The following is a 24,458-nucleotide window of genomic DNA, read 5'->3' on the forward strand; positions in this document are numbered from 1 at the left end:
CAGCAACATGCCATCCTATCATTTGTTTTCCAACTGGGCAAGACCCCAAAACACACCTCTAGCTTATGTTAGAGCTATTTGTCCATGAAGGAATGTGATTTAATGCTACATCAGATGACCTGGTCTCCACAATAACCCGTTCTACATCCATTTAAGATGGTTTTGAATGAGTTGGACCGAAGAGTGAAGGAAAAGCAGCCAACAAGCACTCAAAACTTCTGGAAACTCCTTCAAAATTGTTGGAAAACCATTTCAGGTGATTACCTCTTGAGGCTGACTAAAAGAATGCCAAGAGAAGAGTTTTGAAGAATTAAAAATGTGTAGATGTGCATGTGTCTATCCTGTTACATCTGGCCAAAAGTATGTGTACCCCTGACCATCACACAACCAAATGTGCTTGTTAAACCTCTTAGTTTTACCTTTACTCTCACAATTACCTCCTTCACACTTCTGGCATTTCACTAGATTGTGAAGTGGTCTATTGGTGTTTTTTGATCTTTCACTGCATCTTGCTCCATGCGAGCTCCATGTCTTCATGGCTAAGACTTTGGAGCTAATCTGCTAATACTACAGTTAGCAGATTAGTTCCAGTCCACTCATTTAATTAGACAAGCCATATGTTCATAAAATCTCAATTCTACCAATAGTTTGTTACAATAAAACCGTTACTACACTCATTATAAGAGTTCAGTCATTGTGCTACCATGGCAACAATATTGGGAAATATTTGGTTTGAAAATATCCACTCATACCCTGTTTGCAAACTCTGTCAATATAAATGTCAACAAATGCCACAGCCTCGCTGAAATTCAGTACAGCACTCTCGCTTGTAAAACACTGTTTCGGCAGACAGTGTTTGCTTCAGTCATTCGAGATAGCTGACGGATCAAAAAGCCGCAGGGTCGTCCGATAGACCTTCCCGTAACTCGACAAGGCATCGGAAGGAGGGGAAAAAAGATATATATATATATATATATATATATATATATATATATATATATATATATATATATATATATATATATCTTGCAATAAAGATATTCAGATGAATAGACAATAATAGAAAGTCATTTACAGTAGCTTCAACTCTTATCTGTCATTTGAGACATCCAGAGTCCACTTCCACAATGTGTTGAACAACCTTTAATCGCTACATTGTCCCGCTATCAGACTTGTTTGGGAGTCTCCTCGGTGCTCATCAGTTAGACAAGACTGACATGGGCACAATACAACTAAGCCACCATGTCAAGAATAGATAGCCAAGATGGATGACCAGAGAGAAAGTTTTAAAAGCCCAGGACGTCTAGTCTGGGGGCTTATCAAGGGGGTTTGAGGGCTTATTTTTGCTCTTTGTCTGGTTTAGATAAAACTCGCATATTATCAAAATACAGGAAACAACTTACTGAACTATTAGGCCTGTGAAAGGGCAGAGTTGTTTTTTTATGAGGGCAGTTTAATAGACACCTCCCTGTATTTGTCTGCTCTACTTATGTGATCTCATTCTTCATTGCTCTGGCATGTAGGAGGATGGCATGTGTGGCAAACAGAAGTAATAAAACATTTCCCCTGAGGACAGAACCCGCATACCAGCAGACAGAGGAGGGAAGTAATGAAGTACAAACACTTTGTTAATGTACTTAAGCAGATATTTCTGGTATCAGCACTTCACTATTTATTTTCACTTTTACTTCTTACATTTTCAAACCAGGCTCGTTATTTTGGTTTTCACCACAGGCCAGTTTTTACGAAGCAACACTAAGCAAGGCAAAAGGCAACAAGAAGTACGGAGCGAACGTTGATGAGACAGAGGAAGTCAGCGAAGTAAACATGACTGATAACAGAGACATTACTGATCGTCATCTTTTCTCTGCTTGTGTTCCATATGGTGAATATATACATACTTTTGTATTAATATATTAATATGATGAAGTTTTCGTATCTCGAGTGAGGAAAACAGGACAGTGTAATATGGAAATAAAAAAATTCAAGCATCGGTGATGTACTTTTACTCTCTTTTATTACAGCTGGTATATTAAATAACAAAAAGATCAGGTAGCATGAGGCATCTTTGATGCATCCAGAATCATTTCACGGTTTCTGAAAGGCTCGGAGCGTTTAGGTCATGTGACTCTGAAACTATTCTCTCATCCAGATCAGGATTAGACTTTGAGCTCCGGTCCACCGTCCACTCCTGCAGAGGGAACGCGTCCATCTTTTGCCCGTCTTGGTTCGGTAAACTCCATTGTGAGGGGGTCTCTTCAAAATCCCACTGCATGAATGAGAGGAAGAAGCAAGAATTTAGAATTTATGACTTTTTAGTCAGACATACAGCCTGAACGTGTTAAGACGTTTAACTTGCATGCAGATATTTTGGAGGAACCAGAAAGTGGCAAATCAGATCGTCCCTAAGCATGAAAACAGCCAACAAACACCACCACACGTGCCAAGATCACCAAGTAGAAAATCCCAGCAGGCTCAAAAAAAAAAAAAGCCCAAAAAATATTACCACAAAATGATACCTAGAACACGTGGGTAGGCCACAATCCTGTCCCAACTAATAATTGTTGTGGCTGAGCTCATCTTTATCTATGACTTGCAAAAATGTTACGTATATTAAGCAATGAGCCACCTTTGTACAGTTATTTAACAATTAAAACGCATATCCCGTCTGCATTCCAATCCAGGTCAGATGTTGCAATAAGGCGCAAGCTTTCCAATTCACAAGTCAAAGTTCACGTAGATAAAGTTGGCATTAAACCTGAGCAATTGTAATTTTTCAACATAAACTTTATTCGTGAAATCTTTCTACTAGATTTTGGTGCGTGGATGTGGGGGTCGAATTAGCACTTTGATATAGAGGAGTTTATTTATAGCTATAGGAAACACCATTTCCGATAAAGACCTCCACTCTAATGTGAAGTCTATGCATTAAAAGTTGAGGTGTGGCTCTGGGGATTTGTGATCATTTCTTGTAAGATGGTAGCTCAAGTGTTGGACTTTTGATCGGAAGGTCGTGAGTTCAAATCCCAGCACCGCCGTGGTGCCACTGCGGGGAACTCGGGCAAGGCTATTAACCCTCGACTGCGCAAGCTGTATAAATGAGATAATTGTAAGTTTGGCCGAATACTGTAAATTAAGGGTTTAACGGTACGTACTCCGTTTTTTTTTACGTCACGATTCGGTTGAATTTCAATAAAGTTAGGTGAGGAAAAAAATGCAAAACAAGCAAAAAAAAATTTACTTTTTTTTTTTTTTATTAACGCAGTTTATTATTAACGTTTGTGAACGACAAAAAAATGCCTGCTTGGTTCAAACAAAAAAATATGAATATCATATAGAATAAATCAAATTAATGCACACTTTTTTAAACTGATAAAATTAAGTGAGAATAAATTGGCACAAATTAAATGGATTTAATCAATAAAAAAACAACAACATTTAATTACTCATTTGGGTAATACAGATGTGTATATAAGTGTGTGTGTTTTTAAATTTTTTTTTTAAATATGATCTAGTTACGGTTCTACTTATTTCAGAATGCTTAAACAAATGTTCCTTCCATCCTTCATTCATTCAAGGATTTTCTCCTTAAACTTCACCGTATCTAAACTGTTTGGTACAAATACGTGTACCGTTAAACCCCTACCGTAATTCAGGAACGAGCTTTCAGCAGTAGTGAGACCAGGTACTGATGAGGAACTGAGGGGGGTCTGTGGTTCAGTTGGTGTTCCAGTCATCCCAAAAGCTGAGGTTGGGTTGGGTTGAGGAGATCAGGGGCTCTGTGCAGAACATTTGAGTTCTTCACTCCAAACATGAACAGGTTTGAGCCTTTTAGTTGCAGTAAAGGGAAACTGTAACGCTTCAGCATACAATGGGATCCTGTACAATTTTGTGTTTTCAGCTTTGCGGCTTTTTTTGCGGAAGCACCACGTATGGATTTGCCCGTCATGTGGCTACAAAATTTCCCTTTCAGCGTAACGCCTTATCTATCAGGCGCAGATGATACAACCGATACGATCTCTCAAATGCTCAGTTGCATCCTTTGTATAAAAGGCCTCAGGCGAAGGAAATAAATGCAAATGTGTATGTCAATGATATCTGCACCTCTGCCAAAGCGCTTAACCAAATCCCTTCGGACCTCCCAGTCATTTCCCCGTTGCGCCCGAATCGGAGCGCCGATCGTAATCCTGAACACAATGGGGCCGAGTTCAGAGTTTCATGCTGTGTGCCGGTCAGGAAATTTGGCTCGAGACCAGGATTCACATAACCAAGTTAAATGGCAACAAATCGGTTAATGATACGACGAGTTTATATCAGTCCCAATTCAAGGGTTGCACAAAGATTGCTTTATTTTTTTTTACATTTGCAACATTTTGTTTTGTTTGTACAAACGGTAAAATGTAACTTTTTTTGTGAAAATTTGAGCTAGATGTACGATTTCGGGTCGACTTATTCAATTATTGAAGGGTGATACACCCTCAGTAGTGCTCTGTCTGAGAAAAAACAAAATCTACCAGGCCAACCTCGAGTTTATTGTTGTAGGAGGAGACACCAAAAATGCAGCCTCTTATACAGGTTTTCCTGTTTAGCGCGTAAAACAAAGTACGATTGTTTTCACCTTGAGCAGCTCGCTTCTGTTTTAGGGCTTAAATGACATCCTCGATGACCAGGCATTCTAAAGAGTGAGAGTGAGGAGCCGAGGAACCGCTCGTCTGTGCCAGAAACTATGGCCCACGAGAAGAATTTCCCTGAAAAGCAGGGTTAGGTCGAACTGTCGAAAGCATTCACCCGAGACTAAAGTATTGGGACACCTGACTTTTCCACCCATTTATATTCTTTTTGGAGACCCAAACCTGTTCCAGCATGACTTTAAGATAATTAAAACCCCACCCCACCCCAGGCCTCCTCACCTCCTACATCAGTACCTGACTTTACTAAACACCCTTGTACCTGATCTCCACAACCAAAATCTAGTGAAACATCTTCCCAGAAGAGTGGAGGTGGAATGTTCAAAAGGCACATTAACGTTCCATTAACTTGTGGTATGTGGTAAAAACAAAGTTACCAGAGAAATTAAATGTTTCTGAGGCTGTAGGCGAAAAAAAAAAAAATAGAAGGTGGATAATGATCCATTGTGTAATAATGGGTTTAATGGTTCTCCATGGGATGTTCAAAGTCTGGGATGGGTTTTCTTTTTACTAAAACCCAGAGTAGGTCTCCAACATATTAGCTTCTAGTTATATGGGTTATATGGAGTTTTCTGGACAGAGGGTTTTATTCATTATGGTTTCTCTGTAGCGTGACAAGCTGACTGACCAAGACAACAGGAATGCCTGTTGAAGCTAGTCATGATGTAAACTATATATATAGATATATAGATAGATAGAGACACACACACACACACACACACACACACACACACACTACATTGCCAAAGGAACCCCAAAAAGGAAATGGTCAGATGACAACACACACGATAAGGAAAGAGATTGGCTCGAGAAAAATGTCTAAGAAAAAAAAAAGACAACCATTAGTGTGTCAAAAAAGGAGAAATGAGAAAAAGAGAGAAACCGGGTCTGGATGTGGCGAACTAATAAATGTGCATTGTTTTCAGAGTTTCCATCTACATTCCCTTGTAGGCATCGTTTCACCTCCTGCATCCCCTTCATTCTGGCTCATTGGGGTGCACTAATTTTAAAGTGTTTAGCTTTAATAGAGAGAGCATAATGAATACATTTCATCATCGCCGGGTTTTTGTCTTAAATAAACACACAACAATAGGACGGAAAAATTCATTCAAAACATAGTGCTATTTTGTGTTATGGTCATTGTGTTTGTGTTGGTGTGTTGGTCATACATGATCCCTGAGACACTATATAAATAAAAATTCGTAGAATCCTGACTATAGGATAAGATTGGTATGTGCTTTGGGACGGGGTCAGAGCTCTATAGCAGATCTTCCACTCCAAATTATGTACACAAAATCTTCAAGGAGCTGGATTCGTGCACAGGGACATTGCCATGCTGGAACAGGTTTAGGTCTCCTAGTGCAAGTGAAGGGCAAATATCATGCCACCGCACCCAAATGCATCTCTATACAATTATGTGCCTCCAACTTTGGGGTAAGAGTTTGGGGAAGAACCACATATAGCTGGAAAAGTCCCAATACTTTGGTCCATATAGTGTATAATTAAATAAATACCCTTGTGTGTATATAAGTGTCGAATCATTCAGTATCAATCTTTTACCTGTAAAACACTTTACTGCCACCTACTGGCTCACAATAAAAGTTCATACAAAAAGCCTTGAAAAACACGCATGTAGTAAATCATTAATCTGTTACATCTCAAAATACAATTTTCGCATCGGGATCCCATACAATGTATGAAAAATATATATTTTGAACTCCAAGTGCCTCGATCTGTCTTACACATTATTCCCTTCCAAGAATTCGCCCCTTACCCACCATCTGCCTCAGCTTCACCTGCTCCTGTACCTGCCACTGCATGTGCATGATAAACTATAGAAACAAAAGCATTGGGGCACCTGATTATTCCAGCCATATGTGGTTCTTCCCTAAACTGTTACACAATAATGTACGAGTCTTTACGTCTTTTCCCTCCACTTGAATTACCAAAGCTGTTCCAGCATGGCAATGCCCTTGTGCACAAAGCCAGCTCCAATAAGATGCATTGGAGTGGAAGAGCTTGAGAGGGATAACATTACAATCACCCTGCATTAATGAGCACAAATCTCCAAAATTTTGGAGCAAATGGATTTTTACAGCAAATGGAGACTTCCAGAATCTTATGATTAGGTGGATTTCTTTTATAAAAAAAATGTATTCCTTTGCTCACCTCCAGCTCGGAGCGAATGGAAGATGAATCTGTAGCGCTGCCGGAGGAATAACACTCGTCGACCCTGACCACCTTCACAGATCCTATCAGAGGCTGGTTGTCTGCAGAGTTCTCCCGAGTGATGGTAACCTCTTTTAAACAAACCTAGAAAACCAGGAAATGCATCATCATACAGTTTAGGCGGATATCACTATACACTGCTGGTTATCCGTTTTTACAGTTCAATCACTACTTGGGAAAACCCCCCCCCCCCACACACAGAATTTACAAAAACTGCCAGTTTCTATCTTCAGGCAAAAAAAGCATTAAAAGGAGAGCATAGATTTCTTCATCATCATGTAACACAAACATACCTTTCGTATAGGCTGGACGTTAGAGTTTCTATTAGGACCCATGTCAGGCATTTTTGATGATCTGCTCTTGCAGGAAATATGTCTGTCTTTAGGGCTTTGAGACGGGCCGTACGTTACTCTGCCAAGAAGCGACTGCGTGTCTGAATCCAACCTTTCAACCGACTGCCGTTTAGAGCACATCCGATAACACGTGAGGAGCAAAATCTGAAAGTTCAGACGGTTAAAGAAGACAACAAGAGTCATTACAAATGGGTCGAGTGACATGATCGTGATGCAGCGCTCTGATCTACTGCGTTTCTCTGACAGGAATCTCATGCAGTGGGCATGAGTCATTACTGAAGCAAGAAATCCAGTGAACAAAATTCAACACGTCTCCTTTCACTGTAGCCGCAGCTGCACCGCCCCGAATACATCGTCTCTTGCGGAAGCATCGATATCAACCTCATCAAATGTGTGTTTTTTCACGTGTTATGTTTTTTTTCCTGGGAATTTAAAATTGCGTGTTTTTGTGCAAATTCTGCAAGAAAGTGAACGCAAAAGTATAAATGCTTCATTAAAAAGTTCAACCGATTTGTCCGACCGTCCCTCTCGACGTCCGGCTTTTTCTTGAAAAGTCCGTCTAGTGAATGTCCTTGCAAGTGCGACAAAAATCGACTTCCAGCCATTGTGGGACGAAATAAACAGCAATTAAATCCACACAAATATATTTGTGCGAGTCTGACTGGTGCGCTCTCTGACCGTCAAATCAAAAGATGCGAAAACAGTGACGTGATTGGACGCCCTCTAGATGACCTCGGAGCACCTGAATCGCAATCTGATTGGTTAAAGCGAAAGATTCAAGCGGCATGCATTCAAACCTGATAAAACCCTCAGCTGGCAATATGTGACGTAGGGAATGAATTATGATTGGACGGACATTCTATAAAATACATTTATACATATTCATAGAAAAAAAATATATATTAAAAGTTAAGTCAGTGCTTCTGAATTTAGACCAGCAAAGAATGCTTTGCTGGCCCCAATGGCCTTCCACAGTACTACTATGAAAAAAAGGATACGGAGACATCCAGAATGGCCCAGCAAGCTCCTGAGAGAATCCACGGCAGCGCTTTGACCACAGGCTCCAGCCGCAGATCGTAGAGCAGAATCGCTACAGCGTAAAGAGCTCCAGCCGAAGCGCTAAAACCTCTTGAGGTAACTTGCATTGGACTGCTCATCTCTCCTCTGTTCTGCAGGACGGCCATTGACAAGACATTCGTTTTAAAACGTTCAACAAAAAGGATTCAAACCGAAGGTGCTTGTTGGGGTTACTCACGGCTTTCAGAAAGAACGGAATCCTGGAGGTCCAGCTGATGGCGAAGGCTAGAAGACCGAGAGCGTAGCCAAGTAGTTCAATAGGATCCTATTCCCAAAAAAGCAACACAAACCACTCTTTTGTCACGAGGTCTAAAGTCGTCAAATGTTCACATGCTTACGGAGGGCAAACTGCTCCGATGCCTGCTTCACTGCAAACCCCGTGTTGTGCCGGGGGTTAAGAGGGGATCAGGTCACTCACGTGTACAATGACCCCGAGAAGCCTCCTGCTGGTTGGCGAGTCGTAGGAGGCCGCTTGCGTGTGACGTAGACGTATATCAGAATAAACACATCCTCCCACTCCAAACAGCAACCAAAGCACAAGGAAGTTCTGCCTCCTTCTTCGGCTTATCCGTCTCGCTCTCCTTCCTTGAACAAAACAAACACACCACTGACAAAAACGCATGTGGACCTTCTTCCGTTTTGCCTAGAAGCTCTATCGTCTAGTCTTTGTTTGTTCTTTTCAGTTCGCTGGAACTACGAGGCCCAAACCTGTTCCAGAATCACATGGTTTCCTGCTCAAAAAATCTACCAGACATCCAAATGGGTTTCCACTACATATACCATTACAAACCAACTGGTCACCATTAAACATGGTTTTTATTACACTGTATGTTTTTTTTTTACATTATTTAATCCTTTTTAACCATTAAACCATTGTAGAAACCTGGAATCTGGATGCTAAATGATGTTCTAATGGTGCCTACTGGTGTCCAATAGATACCATTATCTCTACAAGTCGATCTTAGGACTCCGAAGGTATTCTATCGTTCCTTAATACGCAACATGCCACTACCAAGTTACCTGTGAAGACCCCCAAGAACCATTACAGTTTCCAATAAAACCAATACAAATCCCTTTATAACCACTACAACCATAATAAGAGTTAAAATTATTTTAAAAGAAAGAGAAATTGTAATGGTTTGGATGGGAATTGTAATGGTTTTTCAAGCTGTATTGGCGCAACCCTGTTGATCTTTACTGGTAATATGGTGGTTGCACTAGTGGCATGTTGTGTCTGATACCATTAAGGACCAATATAAACAATTACTTGTAGATCACCATTTCTAATGGTTTTAATGGGGATATTAGAATATTATATTACTGGGTACAATAGAACACCTTTGGTGACTTGTAGAGAACATGGAATGGTTTTAATGGTTATAATGGGAATTGTATCGGTTTTCAAATAGAAACTGCTTTGGTAGTCAAAGAACATGGCGAGAACACAACAGATCCATCTTACCCGTGGCGGAATAGTACCAGCAACAAAGAGGCAAAGTGATGGAAATGAAACGCAAAAGATCCAAACTGGCCATCAGTGAACCCATACCACACTAGAAGACACATTCAAGATGGTTTGTAAATTTTTTTAAACTATAAAAAAAGTTATCTAAGATTTAGATATGGATTGTTTTGCTTATTTATCACCTGCAATAATGTCTGATTAGAGAGAAAAGCTCCAGCCAGGTGACACAGGTCTCCAATCAGGGAGTACAACACACACACTGCAGCATCTCTGGTGGTCTTAGACCTGCTCCAGGTGAGCCTGGAAAGAAGATACAATGCCAAAACCTCCTAAAGAACACATTATCTACTAAAATTCCACTCTAGGATTAAATGGGATACTTACAGGAAGTAGGACATGAGCAGGAATAACGCAGAGGTGAAGCAGAGAGCTGTCGCAATGCCAACATTGGATGAGAAAGAGCTCGTGACTTCTTTCCACCAGCGTGAAAAGGAGGTGGGGAAGTCAGTTTTTAGCATAATTTCCCCCACACACCAAAAAAAAAAAAAAAAAAAACATTCACACACACACACACGCGCTCGAGCTCTCTCGGTAATCGTGTGCACGCATTCGACGCACGCCACCTGTACAAGGTGTCAGAATGACGGAAAAGTCGCTCTCACGTGCAACCAGCTCGCCCGCATGTCCCTCGCGCGAGACACCGATGCACGTGCATTAATGAAACGCTCGAGCTTGAAACTTGAACTGGGAATGTCTTCTTTAGCAAAGTGCCTAGTAAAAAAAAAAAAAAAAAAAAGTTTGGCTTTCCTGCTGAAAGAAAACCAGACATCCTAGAGAATTTGTACTGGTTTTAATGGATAGAATTGTGTTGGGTTTTCAAATGGAAACTGTAATGGAGTAATCACGTGTGTTTTTACGGGTCATTTTGTTGCCAATTGAAAGACCAATAGAACACCTTTGGTCACTTGTAGATTATCTATAGGCTAAAAACAATTCTAATGGTTTTATTGGGAATTGTATTGGTTTTCAAATGTAATGGTGTAATTTTGTGGGCCTTTACTGCATATTTATTGGTAGCATGTTATGTCTGATACCATTAAGAACCAATAGAACACAAGAGAAATTTATTTTTATTTTATTTTTTCTTAAATAAAAATTGTACTGGTGTAATCTGTGGGTTTCTACTGCTAATTTGTTGGTTGCATTGGTGGTGTTACATCTGATACCATTAAGGACCAATAGATCACATTTAGATAACGATTTGCAATTATTTTTAATGATTATAATGGAAATTGTATTGGTTTTCCAATGGAAACTGTAATGGTGAAACTGTGTGAGATTGGTCACTGGTAGATCACATTTAGATAATAATAATAATAAAAAAAATGGTTTTAATGGGAATTTCTATTAGTTTTCAAATTTAATTCGAATTGTGTAACCATTTATTGTCTTCTGTTGGTGGTGTGTGTTATACCACTGAAAACCAATAACCATTAGCAACTTGTAGAGCAGAGGTTGGTTTCTAATGGACACCAGTAGGGACCATATTAAATATAAATTTTTTAATACATTTCCCCTCTGGTATAATAATTTAAGGAATGTAAACAAACACTGCATAATGAAAATCATTTACTAATGGATCTAACAGGTAACAAGTGATGGTTTCTAATGGTATTTGCAGTGGAAATTATTCAAATTGTGATGGATTCTTTATTTATTTTTTTACAGGAAAGTTGTATGAACTTCACACCTCCTTACCATCAGCACGGCCAAAAGAATTCCCACAACCGAACCTCAAACTCTTGTGGAGACCCACTCCGTGTTGATGCCCATGGGTGTTCAATTATTTACCTCACAGAGGCACAACATTGAAGCTGAAGATGTTTAACTGACCAAAAAAAGAAATGTTGGAAACCACTAGATGAAATGAATCAGGTGTAGCTGAAGCAAAAAAGTAAATAAAAATAATAACCTGGTTCTAACCTGGACTATCCATTTCCTTTTTATCATATGCATTCAAGAGACACTAAATTGACCAAAAAAATAATTGGGAACTTAATTTTATTTCATATGTAGTGAGAAAAAAAAAAACTTAATATCTACAAAAAAAAAAAAAGAAAATGCTCTGGGCACGTTAGCGAGTCAGGGTTGCCATGAATCGTGTGTGTGAGGCAGAAAAATGAGGGGCACCATGTCAGCGTATATCCACCATGTTTTTGGGAGGTGTAAAAAAAAAAAAAAAAACCCATAGTAGTGATGCTTTGTTCATGAACGATTCGCTCCTTTTGAACGACTCTTTAATGTGACTCAGAAAAACGAGTCGTCTCAAAGAGTGATTCGTTCACTTCGTTCTACTGGAGGCGAATGTAGACGTATTAAGGGATCTGCTTATTAAAAGTGTAACATTTTATTATTTCTGATCAAAGGAACAAACTTAAAAAAAAAAAAAAAAAAAAAGAGCCGTTCATTTTGATGAACGCGATTCAAAGAACCGAGTCACTAAAACGAGCCGATCTTCTCCAAGTGACCCACATGACCTCGCATCTGTGACTGCACTTCTTAAACAACATATATTTAGGATTTACAGTCCATAAATATATGAATAGATTTATTATTAAAATGTGGCATGAACACAAAATCATCTTGGATGAAGCAGAAAGATGAAGGTCATGTTGGAACTACGAACTTCAAGCGTCCAGGTGCTTGTTGAGCCTCCTCACTTTCTCCTTCTTGTTCCTGTTGCCGTGCTTTTTCCACGGCTTCCCGGTTTGCTGTTCTGCGGCCTCTTTGCCCTGCGATTGCGGTCCGCTCCCGGGTTTGTATCCCATCACCGTCTGCACGCCTTTCGTCAGGGCCCGGACGTTTTCCTATCGAACGAGAAGCTGAAGTATTTCTCCAAAAAAAAAAAAAGGTTCACGGATGATTCCTTACCTGGTGAAAGAAGGTTTTATCGACGGTGTTTTCGATCTGTTTGACCTTGGGAGGTTTATTGGTGCGCGCAGACGGACCGCTCGCGACGGTTTCCTCTACAAACTTCAAATGCTGGGGCTGGAAATCTTTAGCGCTGATGCAGGGAGGAGGATGGCAATAGAGCAGCTTCCCCTGCAAACAAATGTGCGAAGCCGTTAACTTTGTGAACAAGACAAACCCGCTCTGAGGGGGAGATCAAATACTTACGCTAACGTAGTCTTTCAGGACGTAGCGCGCGGATCGGGATTGGTCCGGCTGACCGTGTGCCGTCATGAAGCCCCTCATATCTGTGAAGACGTGTTTATAAGTTGACACCGAGCCATAATTCTGTACATAATGCTCTTGTATTGTCTGGCAGTTATTGACCTACATCCATAAGCAGAGAGCAGCTCTTCATAGGTAGGAGGTCGATCTGGTTCTTCGTCCTCTCTGGGTCGGACAATGTTGATGCCGTAGGTTCCCTCCAGCACAGCGCGTGGAATTGTCTGACAAACGTGCTTATGTTAAGGGGTTTCGATCGGAGTAAAACAAATAAAATGTATGCAAATCATTTTGAATCTTTCAGAAATCCCCGTGAAAGGGGAACGATGCCTCCTTGTCGAAGAGAGGATATGAGAGAGGTGGCCGGGACGTGGTCTCGCATCTGGTCAATGGGGAGAATCCCGCTACAGATCATCTCAGCTTTGGTGGACACGAAGGAAGGCATGACTAAGCCAGGACAGTCACACAAGCAAAGGCCTGGCTCGACAAACAATGTCTACAAGCACACAAGACACAAAGACATGGCATAGAGATTAGTAGACATCAAAGGTTTTTTAATGACTTATGAAATAAAATCCTGGCAGCATCCGCGACGTACTGCATCGAGTAAAAATTTCCCTTGACATTATGGGATGCTTTTGGATGAGGAAGCATTCGATTTTCCGTTCACTTGAACTAAGAGACCCAAACTTGTTCTAGCATTCAGTGTCTAAATGAGCACAAATCTCCACAAGCACCTTTCAAAATATTGTGGCACATCTCCCCATTAGAGGAGTTTGGTGCCTGGATTTGGCAACGCGTCTTTCCTGAGCGCGTTTATTAAAAAAAACGAAACCAAAAACAAAAAACGTACCTGAAAGTGCTTGGTGTGTCCGGGTGTAGCCGACACGGAGACTTTTTTATTCCTAAAGATGGTGTTGATGGTGGAGCTTTTGCCCACGTTAGGATAGCCCACCTTAAACCGAGAAAAGATGGCGTCAAGCTGATGAAATCAATAAAGTGTGTGTGTGTGTAAATTCAAGCTTACCAGCCCGACTGTGAGTTGACCCGTCTTACACCTGGGGCCGGAATGCGCAGCTTTGAAAATTTCTAGCAGTTCGTCTTTGCGCAGCAGATGGCTCGAGTTACGGAAAGGCGCGCGATCCGAAGAAGTCTCACTCCCGTTCTCGTTCTCCTCTTCGTCTCCTGATGGCTCTGAGCAGGTTTGCCAGTCTACCTCGGAAGTGCAGTCCTCGAAACTCGCCGTTGATTCGTCATCGTCATCGTCGTTGTCCTCTTGACTCATTTCTTGCGAGGGCTCGGGTGCGCCGTGGGGAACTGACGTCGTCTCTGCATCTCTGCTTTCTGTATCGCTCGGCTCCTCGAGATCTTCTCCCTTAAACACCAAATGAGAGATCATGAAAGGGAAGTATCGGAACACCCGACTTTTCCAGGCGTGTGCGGTTCTTCCGCAATTTGATTTTCTCCCTCGTTTGATCCAGGAGATCCAAACCTGGTTCCAGCATGCCAATGAACATTCAATGAAGATATGGTTCACATGAGTTGGAAGATCATAAAAGGCCTGCAACAAAAAGCTCTGACCTCAACCCTATTAAACGCCTTTGGGATGAGTGCTGACCATGAGGATGTTCATCCCAGGCCTCCTCTCCATCACAACCCCCTTGTGGCTGGATGAGCTCGAATCTCTACATGCACACTCAAAAATCGAACGTCTTCAAAAATCGAACGTCTTCCCAGAAGAGTTATTCATAACATCAAATGGAGACGAAATATGGAAAGGTCAGGCGGCCGAAAAACTTTGCTCCGTATTATGCATATTAAATAAGAACAAAAATACTAATTTGAACTTTCTCACCTTTTCTTCAGCATCCAGTCGGAGTGCTTCGGCCAATGCGGACCAGAACACTGCCCTGATGCCTTCTTTTTGGAAATACTCGGCCCAGGCGCGACGCTGCTCTCGGGTCAGCAGATCCGCTTTGTTTAACAGCAGCATGTTCACCTTGTGACCGGAGACCTCGGTGACGTATTTCTCCTGAAGGGCGATTAAAGCAATAGCGTGTTGCGTGTTCAAACAATCGATAGAAAATTCTATTAAATGGAAATGAAATGAAATGTAAAACAATAAGATGAGCGGTTTACGCACTAGATCCGGACATCGGAACAGCAAAGGGTTTCTGGCGTCGACAATTTGAACCACGACGTCACTAGAGAGAGAACAAAAATCGCTTTTATATAAAATATATGGCCAAACGTTTTTGTGTGGTGTATCTGTAGAGATTTGCACTCGTTCAGACACAAGGGTGTTAATAAAAAAATAAAAATAAAAATCAGGTAATGATGTGAGTACTTTAAGGGTTACGGCTGTAGTTCCAAGTGTTCGACAATAGGGGGCAGTATGTGGCAACGTTTTCTTTTTTTCTTTTAGATGCACTTGACGTTCATGGGAGGAAACTAAAGGCATGAAACTTTGTAAATAATAAATAAAAAAATTCAATGTATTTTATGACAGCAAACATTGGGTAGTTTATTAATAAATAAAAACAGTTTCATAATTCAACTACTTTTCCGGTTTGTTTGTTTTCCCCCACGAATGCCTGGAAAAATCAGGTGTCCCAATACGTCTGTCTATACAACATTTCCAAAATGGCTAAAATCATATTATCTGAAGTACCTCCTCTCGATTACTCTCCAAAGCTGTCGCCAAAAATCAAGGTTCCTCTCAAAAGGGGTAAGAATCAGCTTCTGTTCCTCCTCCAGCCTACAGCAAAAACATGCAAAAAAATCTAATCAAATTGTTAAAAAATATTTGGAAATTCAATAAAAATTTCCAGCAGCAATGAGCTCCCTCGCCTTGCCAGCTCTCGTCTCCATGTCAGGAAGTCGTCTCTTTCGGCTCGCTGGAGGACCTCGGGGCTCGTGTTCTCGTCCCATGGAGGTCTGGAAAGGAAGAAACCGTGTTGGTACGGAGGAGTGTGAAAAAGAATAATACATAGCTTAGCATAACCTTCTATACACACCTCCTCTATTTTGTTACTGGTTTTGATTTTATATACAAGTTTTATATTTGGGATCAACTTCAAGCACTAATCAGTCCAATCCTGTTATAATCAAAATTCCATATAAATCAAACTTATGTTCTTCAGATTTCACTCCATCAGCTAGAATTCATGGTGCCTCGGCTATGAAACTACGGAAAATACTTTAAGAAGAACCATGGAACTGGTCCACGTAAGAACTAAGAAAATATAGAAGAACAATCAAGTAAGAAAAGAAAGAGACTCGTTTCCCACATAGACGAGGTAAGAACTATAGAATTATCTATGGAAGGAGATTGAACTCCAGAAGTGGTCTGTGGAGGAGGTCTATTGAAGAAGTAGGGAAGTCTATGTATATTTTAAAAAAAAAGCAAAAAAAAAAAAAAAAAAAAAAAAGCTATGAAATAGTTTATGGAAAGAACCATGAAAGCATTCGATGTAAGAAGAACTACAGCAGGAGATCTACAGAACAGCTCTACGGAAGGAGATCTACAGAACAGCTCTACGGAAGGAGATCTACAGAACAGCTCTACGGAAGGAGATCTACAGAACAGCTCTACGGAAGGAGATCTACAGAACAGCTCTACGGAAGGAGATCTACAGAACAGCTCTACGGAAGGAGATCTACAGAACAGCTCTACGGAAGGAGATCTACAGAACAGCTCTACGGAAGGAGATCTACAGAACAGCTCTACGGAAGGAGATCTACAGAACAGCTCTACGGAAGGAGATCTACAGAACAGCTCTACGGAAGGAGATCTACAGAACAGCTCTACGGAAGGAGATCTACAGAACAGCTCTACGGAAGGAGATCTACAGAACAGCTCTACGGAAGGAGATCTACAGAACAGCTCTACGGAAGGAGATCTACAGAACAGCTCTACGGAAGGAGATCTACAGAACAGCTCTACGGAAGGAGATCTACAGAACAGCTCTACGGAAGGAGATCTACAGAACAGCTCTACGGAAGGAGATCTACAGAACAGCTCTACGGAAGGAGATCTACAGAACAGCTCTACGGAAGGAGATCTATGGAATCTATGAAAAAAATCTATGGGAGAAGAAATTGATTTGATTTGAAGAACTATAGAAGAACAACAGAAGTCGTTTATGGAAGAACAGCTATGATAGTAGTCTACAAAAGAATGACAACAAAAGAAGAACTATAGAAGAACAATGAAAGAAAGAAAGAACACAGTCACAGAAAAAGAAAGAAAAAAAATAATAAGAAAGAAAGAAAGAAAGAAAGAAAGAAAGAAAGAAAGAAAAAGGAAAGAAAGAGAAAAAGGAAAGAAAGTCAGAAAGAAAGAAAAGAAAGAAAGATAGAAAGAAAGAGAAAAAGGGAAGAAGAAAAAAACAAAAGAAAGAAAGAAAGAAAGAAAGAAAGAAAGGAAGAAAAAAAAGAAAGAAAGGAAGAAAAAAAGAAAGAAAGGAGAAAAAAGAAAGAGAAAAAGGAAAAAAGAAAAGAAATAAAGAGAAAAAGGAAAGAAAGAAAAAGGAAAGAAAGAAAAGAAAGAAAGAGAAAAAGGAAACAAAGAAAAAGGAAAGAAAGAAAGAAAAAGGTAAGAAAGAAAAAGGAAAGAAAGAAAGAAAAACAAAAAAATAAAAGAAAGAAAGAGAAAAAGGAAAGAAAAAAGGAAAGAAAAAAGAAAAAGAGAAAAAGAAAGAAAGACAGAAAGAAAGAAAATAAAGGAAAGAAAGAAAGAAAGAAAGAAAGAAAGAAAGAAAGAAAGAAAGAAAGAAAGAAAGAAAGAGAAAAAGGAAAGAAAGAAAGTAAGTCAGAAAGAGAAAAAGGAAAGTAAGAAAGAAAGAAAGAAAGAAAGAAAGAAAGAAAGAAAGAAAGAAAGAAAGAAAAAAAATGAAAGAAAGAAAAAAGGAAAGAAAGAAAGAAAGAAATATAGAAAGAAAGAAAAGAAAGAAAAAAATAAAGAGAAAGGAAAGAAGAAAAAAAACGAAAGAATAAAAGAAAGAAAGAGAAAAAGGAAAGAAAGAAAGACAGTCTCTAAAGTGATGTTATGAAGTCATGCACTGATGATGATGATGATGGTATGAAGTCATGCACTGATGATGATGAAGATGATATGAAGTCATGCACTGATGATGATGATGGTATGAAGTCATGCACTGATGATGATGATGATATGAAGTCATGCACTGATGATGATGAAGATGATATGAAGTCATGCACTGATGATGATGAAGATGATATGAAGTCATGCACTGATGATGATGATGATATGAAGTCATGCACTGATGAAGATGATGATGATGTTGTTATGAAACTGACACTGCTGAAGTGATGGAGTCTATAAAAAGATCTTTCTTGGTAAAAGCCTGTGATTGAATGGAGAAGTTGCTGAAAAATACCAGGATGTTTCTTATGACCAGAATAACCAGAACATAACGCAGTCCAAATCCTGCGTGAACTTTAAAACTCAGTCAAACAGGGTTACATCAACTCCAACACTTCTCCATATGCAGGGCGTGCAGACATCTAATCACCTCCGTGGGATGCGCAGGAACTGGCGGTTGTCCTCATGGAGTTTCTTCAGTCTCCTGGACTCCTCAGGGGTCAGCACTTCACTTCTGGCTTCAGCTGGGATGAATCTGATGTTCAACTTCTCTGAAATGTGAGAGCAAAAAACCTGTGAGACGCCAGACTTCACCCAGACGTCCTGGAGGGCGAAAGGAACCTACCGAAGAACCTACCTGCTGTAAATTCAGTGCCTGCGAGTTCGGCTGTGGCCAAGAAATCGTCCAAAGAGCTCTGCTCCGTTACGGACTGCAGGTTCAGGCGGCCCCAGTCGTAGCCGTCGTTCAGTTCGCTCGTGTGGAGCTGGTGGAGGAACACGAGATCACAGAGAGACACAGAGCTTCAGAGATCAAATACGAACGACATTCAGTGCTTATAGGTTTATTCCCCCTGAGCGAGCGAGCCAGTGGAGAACCTCCCTGAGAACTTACAGAAGTGTGGAATTAGAACTAGACTATGTAGGAGGAACAACGGAAGAAATTGATGGAGGAAGAACTATGAGTTTTCTGGCAGCAGTAAAACCTGATTACAGATCAGACGAGAAATACAACCACAGAAGGAATCTGTGAAATAACAACAGCAGTCGTCTATGGAATGAGAACTACTGGAGGAGAACTACTGGAGGAGAACTACTGGAGGAGAACTACTGGAGGAGAACTACTGGTGGAGAACTACTGGTGGAGAACTACTGGTGGAGAACTTTGGAATTAGTCTATGGAAGGAGAACTATGGAAGGAGAACTATGGAAGGAGATCTATGGAATTAGTCTATGGAAGAAGATCTATTGAAGAAGAACTATGGAATTAGTCTTTGGAAGGAGAACCCCTGGACAGAGAACCCCTGGACAGAGAACCCCTGGACAGAGAACCCCTGGACAGAGAACCCCTGGACAGAGAACCCCTGGACAGAGAACCCCTGGACAGAGAACCCGTCTCCAGATTTGGAAGTGTTTGAGTATCGCAGCACTCTGTCCTGAGCCCCGGCACGTGTTATTACTCCGCTCCCCGGTAGTGTCCCCCCCTCCTAACCAGGCTAAACCGCTGGAGCTGGTGAAAGAGATGCGCTAATCTTCGTACCCACGTGTCCGTTCCTCGGTGTCCCCGGGTTGCGTTCAGCCTCTCCCTCATTAACGCTCTCCCGAGTCCGCTCCCTTCACCGCGGCCCTTCTTCTTCCCCATACTTCTTCTCCTACTTCCTCAACATCCGGCACTCATCCGCCTCATGCGCGTAACCGAGTCCCAAATACCTCCGTGTTCGAAATCAAATCCCCTACAAAGGCAACAAAGTCTGTTCTTTAGTCCTCAGTGTAGGCCGCCTATGTAGGCAACGACAAGTCATTTGTAACTTAAAGGAAGTTACGCGGAATGTTCCATGTTGACACGGTGAAGAGGGTAAAGTCATCGCAAATGAAGAATACACAAGACTGAGACTCGTTTGAGGCCTGTTTCCTTTTTTTGTTTTCAATATAAAAATGGCGAAATAAACAAAAGCATTATTGAAATAGGGAAATAACGTTTAGAGATCATTTTGGTTGAGTCGAGTGTGTTAGTTTTAAAAGTGTCGTATCGAAACGTACTCCATGAACTTGGTTCCGGATTTTTTAAAAAGTATAATAAAAAATAATAATAAAACCAGAAAAAAATGTAATACAAAAATAATATATCAGTCAAACTATTTCCATCTGAATTTTTTCCCCTGTAGCCTATTATCGATTATTTACTTTCCACTGGCGTTGAGTGAAGAATATTTTGTTAATTAAGAATATTCCTTACTAAATATTCCAAATTATGTTCAATTTGTATTCAGATTTAACAACCACCACACAGACACATTCACACCAGGGGGGGAATATAAAATAGCTAATACATCTTCTACTTATTAGGTGGAAAGAAACCAACATAAGGTGAAATCTGAATAGAAAAATAATGATAATGTGTATTTAGAGTTTTAAGGAAAAGCTGTAGATGATTCGGTCTGTAGGAAGACAGAAAAAATATACACAGGCAAAAATAAAAATAAAAAAAGACCCCGTGTAAATGTAATCCTGTTTGAATAGAGCTCTCTAAACTACACAGAACGACGCACACGTGAGCTATTGTACTACCTTATATCACCAGCAGATGGCAGCATTATCTACTTATTCCCACTATTGTAAAATAATAAATGAATAAACAAATAAATAAATAAAATAAAATAAATAAATAAATTTATTTAAATGGCCCACATAAAGATTATTTTTATCGTGATCACATTTAAGGTTTAAATGTATATAAAATAAGCACTACCAAATTAACACAATAAGCTTAAAATTAAACAAATCAATAAATAAACAACAGAAAGAAAAAAAGAAAGAACGAAATAATGAAAGAAAGAAAAGAATTGTTGAACTTTTTCAAAATCAGTATAATGTAATAATAATAATAATACTAATACTAATACTAATACTAATAATACTAATAATAATAATAATAATAATAAATAAATAATTTCTCGTGATCACATTTGAGGTTTAAATGTATATAAATTAAGCACTACTAAATAAACGTAATAAGCTTAAAATTTAACAAATCAAGAAAGAAAGAAAGAAAGAAAGAAAAGAATTGTTGAACTTTTCATAAGCAGAATAATAATAATAATATTATAACAACAACAACAACAACAATAATAATAATAATAATAATAATAATAATATTAATAATAATAATAATAATAATAATAATAATAATAATAATAATAATAATAACATCATACCATGTAATTGTCCTTTTGTTAACAAAATAATAAATAAATAAATAAATAAATAAACTCGGTTTCTATCTTAAATTAAAGATAAATCACTTCAGCACGGGGGGGGGTGTATTTTATTTGGTATTGATAAAGGAATTAATAACATTATAACTATAAAAAAAATTCAGGAGCAGATGCTCCACACACACACACACACACACACACACACACACACACACACGCACGCACGCACGCACGCACGCACGCACACGCGCTCACCCCCTCCCCCTCGTGAAGCTCTGAGTTGGTTTAGTCCGGTGTATAAGTACAGGCGCTGTTCGCGTTCTGCTGTTAGTTTCTTAACAGTTCCTGCACAATGTTCCAGAGAGCAGCGCGTCTCCATGTGTGTCTCTCCTGATAAGTGAGGACATGTGAGACATGCACCACTTCATTAAGCAGTCCGTGTGTGTGTTTTGGTGGAGGTAGTGGTGCTACTGGTGGTGTAGATGTTGATCTTGCTGTTGCTTTGAGCGCTCCTGGTCACACACCACGTCCGCCTTTATGATGTTGCCTTGGAAGAAGAACAAGTTCGAGCTGATCGAGGAAGACAAGCAGTCGAAGCCCAAAGGCTACACGGTGAGTCTGAACTACTCAGCGCTCACCACGCTGGCCAAGGCGTGTCCGGAGAGCGCGCTGAACCGGGTCGGAAGCATGTTCAAGTCGAAGCGGAGAAAGTTGAAAATCACGAGCGAGGACCCCACGTACACGGTGCTGTACCTCGGTAACGCCACGACCATTCAGTCGAAGGGCGAAGGTTGCACGGACGTGGCCGTGAGTAAGATCTGGAACAAGAGCGACATGGGGAAGAGCGGCACGAAGATGCGGCTGACGATGAGCTCGCACGGGGTGCGCATGGTGCACACGGACGAACAAGCGCGCAGACCCGGACACCTGTACCTCCTTCACCGGATCACATACTGCGTCGCGGATCCGCGCCTTCCCCGGGTCTTCGCCTGGATCTACCGGCACGAGATGAAGCACAAAGCGGTGATGCTGCGCTGCCACGCCGTGCTCGTGTCGCGGCCTGAGAAGGCGAAAGCCATGGCGCTGCTCCTCTACCAGACTTCGGCAACGGCGCTGGCCGAGTTCAAGCGCCTCAAGCGCCGCGACGACGCGCGCCACCAGCAGCAGCAGCTCATCGGCGACCAGACCATCCCTCTCGTGCCGCTGCGCAAGCTCCTGAACGCCCAGTGCTGCTACAAGCCCCCCGTCGAGCGCAGCAGGAGCGCACCCAAACTCGGCTCCATCACCGAGGACCTGCTCGGCGAGGAAGCCGAAGAGAAAGCCACTCAGTTCGAGTGCGAGGACGTGCTGGATACGGATGACGAGCGCGCAGAGAAACCCTTACTGTGCCAGCTCATCAATGATCTGGGTGAGATGGGCATCGGGAACGACGTGCGGACTCTAAAAGCCGACCTCAGGGTGACCAGACTTCTTTCTGGGGAGAGCACAAGCAGCGAGTCGTCCCTGGAGAGCAGCCACGAACCCGGGGTCGTGCCCGGCGATGCCGACGCGCGCAAAACGCCTGAGGTCGGCTGATGGTTCTTGTGCGTTTCACTTGTCGGCAGAATCTTTTGACTTTTTTTTTTTTTTTTTTTTTTGCATGAAGAAGCCATGTTTCTAAAAGTCATCCTTTCTTACTTTGCATCCAAGGAGTGTGAACAAAATCAACCAGAACGATGCCATAAAAACACAGAAAATAAAAAGAAATGCTGTAAGAAAACGAGTAAAGCACCTTAATCTTTACTTTAGAAATAATGCACAGAATTTAAAAAAGGAGAAGAAAAAAAAAAGGAAATACTCTGATTTTTTGAAACCTTGGAGAATGCAAAACGAAGGACTTCTGCATGAAATCCAGGTCGTGATGCGTTCCAGAATGATCTGGGTGTTTGTGCCGGGTTTATTTGGTGGCTTTGTGTTTTATCTGGACATTCCGATGGAACCCTGGTTGTAGGGAGAAGAACCAGACGTGCCACTCAACCTCAGGCCAAGCTGGGACGAGGAGAACCGATTTTTCGGCCTCGATCAAAAAAGTTACGTTCAAGATCGTAAAAAAAATCTCGAAATCTTTAAAGAACTCCTAATCGTCCCCAGATATCACTATACCTTCAGGACCCTCTGTTTCCTGTTCCACACTTGTGTGTTGTGTATCGACTTCGTTATGTTAATGATCCTGTATACAACATTTTTCCATTGTTTTTTTTTAATGTTCTTACACACAAAACAAAAAAAATCTATGTTCTTATCTTTGCTGTGCAAAAGAGAAAAGAAAATAACGTATTGAGATGTAAATAGCCGAAATGTGTACTATTTTTAAAAAGAAAAAAGAGAAGAAAAAAGAGTTTTATGTGAATTGTTTTTGTGTATCATGGAAAATGAGCGAAAATAAAAAAAACAATTCCAGACCCTTCGTTTGTCTATTCATCCAAATCTACTAACCAATGAGCATTAGGGAATTTGTTTGAAGGATGATCCATGATTTTTCAGATGAACACGGAATTCTGATTCATTTATCGTTAATTTGAACTGTTCATGAAAAATGTAATGACTCCACGTTTCTTCAGTCGGGTCTCCAAATACTTTTGTCCATAAGCAAATTGAGATAGAAATGACTAGGTGAACCATGACGGTGTTGAGGGAAAAACTCCCTGATATAAACCCTGAGAGGGACCAGACTAATCTAGGTGACCCCCTAGATGTTCATTCATTATACTTCTATCACTTTGTCTATATGGAGCCATCATAATAAGCAGTGAGTGATCTTCAAGTGATCTATCAGAAGCATAAATCTCACGACTGTTCATTAGAAGAGGTCCACAAAAGTTTGAGGACACCTGAGCATTAGGTTTGCATGTCCAATTCCACATTCAGCCCCCATTTGCTCTTCTAGTAATCTTCTGAGAAGGTGTTTTGCTAGATTTCGGAGGGTGTTTGTGGAGATTTGTGCTCCTTAAAGTCAGGTACTGATCTAAATTGAGGAGGGTCCTATATATCATTATGTGTACAATCTTAAAAATCTTAAGTTGTCTGCTGTTTAATCCTCCAGGATCACATCTCATG

General features: G+C 40.7%; 3 protein-coding genes and 1 long non-coding RNA gene across 4 annotated transcripts; 2 read left to right on the forward strand and 2 right to left on the reverse strand.

Moving 5' to 3' along the window:
- Positions 1-2,000: 2,000 nt before the first annotated feature.
- Positions 2,001-10,572, reverse strand: tmem44 (transmembrane protein 44). Its single transcript, XM_083557794.1, has 9 exons — positions 10,197-10,572; positions 9,995-10,112; positions 9,810-9,900; positions 8,766-8,932; positions 8,526-8,612; positions 8,269-8,439; positions 7,211-7,414; positions 6,858-7,001; positions 2,001-2,269 (listed from the first exon to the last, which is right to left on the reverse strand). Exons 1-9 carry the CDS (start codon positions 10,328-10,330, stop codon positions 2,084-2,086), a joined length of 1,302 nt encoding a protein of 433 aa, XP_083413920.1. The 5' UTR covers positions 10,331-10,572; the 3' UTR covers positions 2,001-2,083.
- LOC310735205 lies at positions 9,807-12,245 on the forward strand. The gene is made up of 2 exons (XR_014536245.1): positions 9,807-9,921; positions 11,541-12,245. It is a non-coding gene; the product is annotated as an uncharacterized lncRNA (long non-coding RNA).
- lsg1 (large 60S subunit nuclear export GTPase 1) lies at positions 11,857-22,953 on the reverse strand. The gene is made up of 15 exons (XM_083557777.1): positions 21,618-22,953; positions 19,688-19,880; positions 18,788-18,914; positions 18,581-18,701; positions 15,894-15,980; positions 15,715-15,801; positions 15,187-15,247; positions 14,899-15,075; positions 14,071-14,418; positions 13,897-13,998; positions 13,396-13,539; positions 13,153-13,276; positions 12,990-13,069; positions 12,744-12,914; positions 11,857-12,679 (listed from the first exon to the last, which is right to left on the reverse strand). The coding sequence occupies exons 2-15, from the start codon at positions 19,787-19,789 to the stop codon at positions 12,500-12,502; spliced, it is 1,911 nt and encodes a 636-aa protein (XP_083413903.1). The 5' UTR covers positions 19,790-19,880; positions 21,618-22,953; the 3' UTR covers positions 11,857-12,499.
- fam43a (family with sequence similarity 43 member A) lies at positions 21,900-23,801 on the forward strand (the record flags this gene model as incomplete). Its single annotated transcript, XM_083557804.1, has 1 exon — positions 21,900-23,801. The coding sequence occupies one exon, from the start codon at positions 21,900-21,902 to the stop codon at positions 22,935-22,937; it is 1,038 nt and encodes a 345-aa protein (XP_083413930.1). The 3' UTR covers positions 22,938-23,801.
- Positions 23,802-24,458: the final 657 nt, after the last annotated feature.

This window comes from Silurus aristotelis (assembly GCF_946808225.1).
Source record: "Silurus aristotelis genome assembly, chromosome: 13".
Taxonomy (NCBI): Eukaryota; Metazoa; Chordata; class Actinopteri; order Siluriformes; family Siluridae; genus Silurus; species Silurus aristotelis.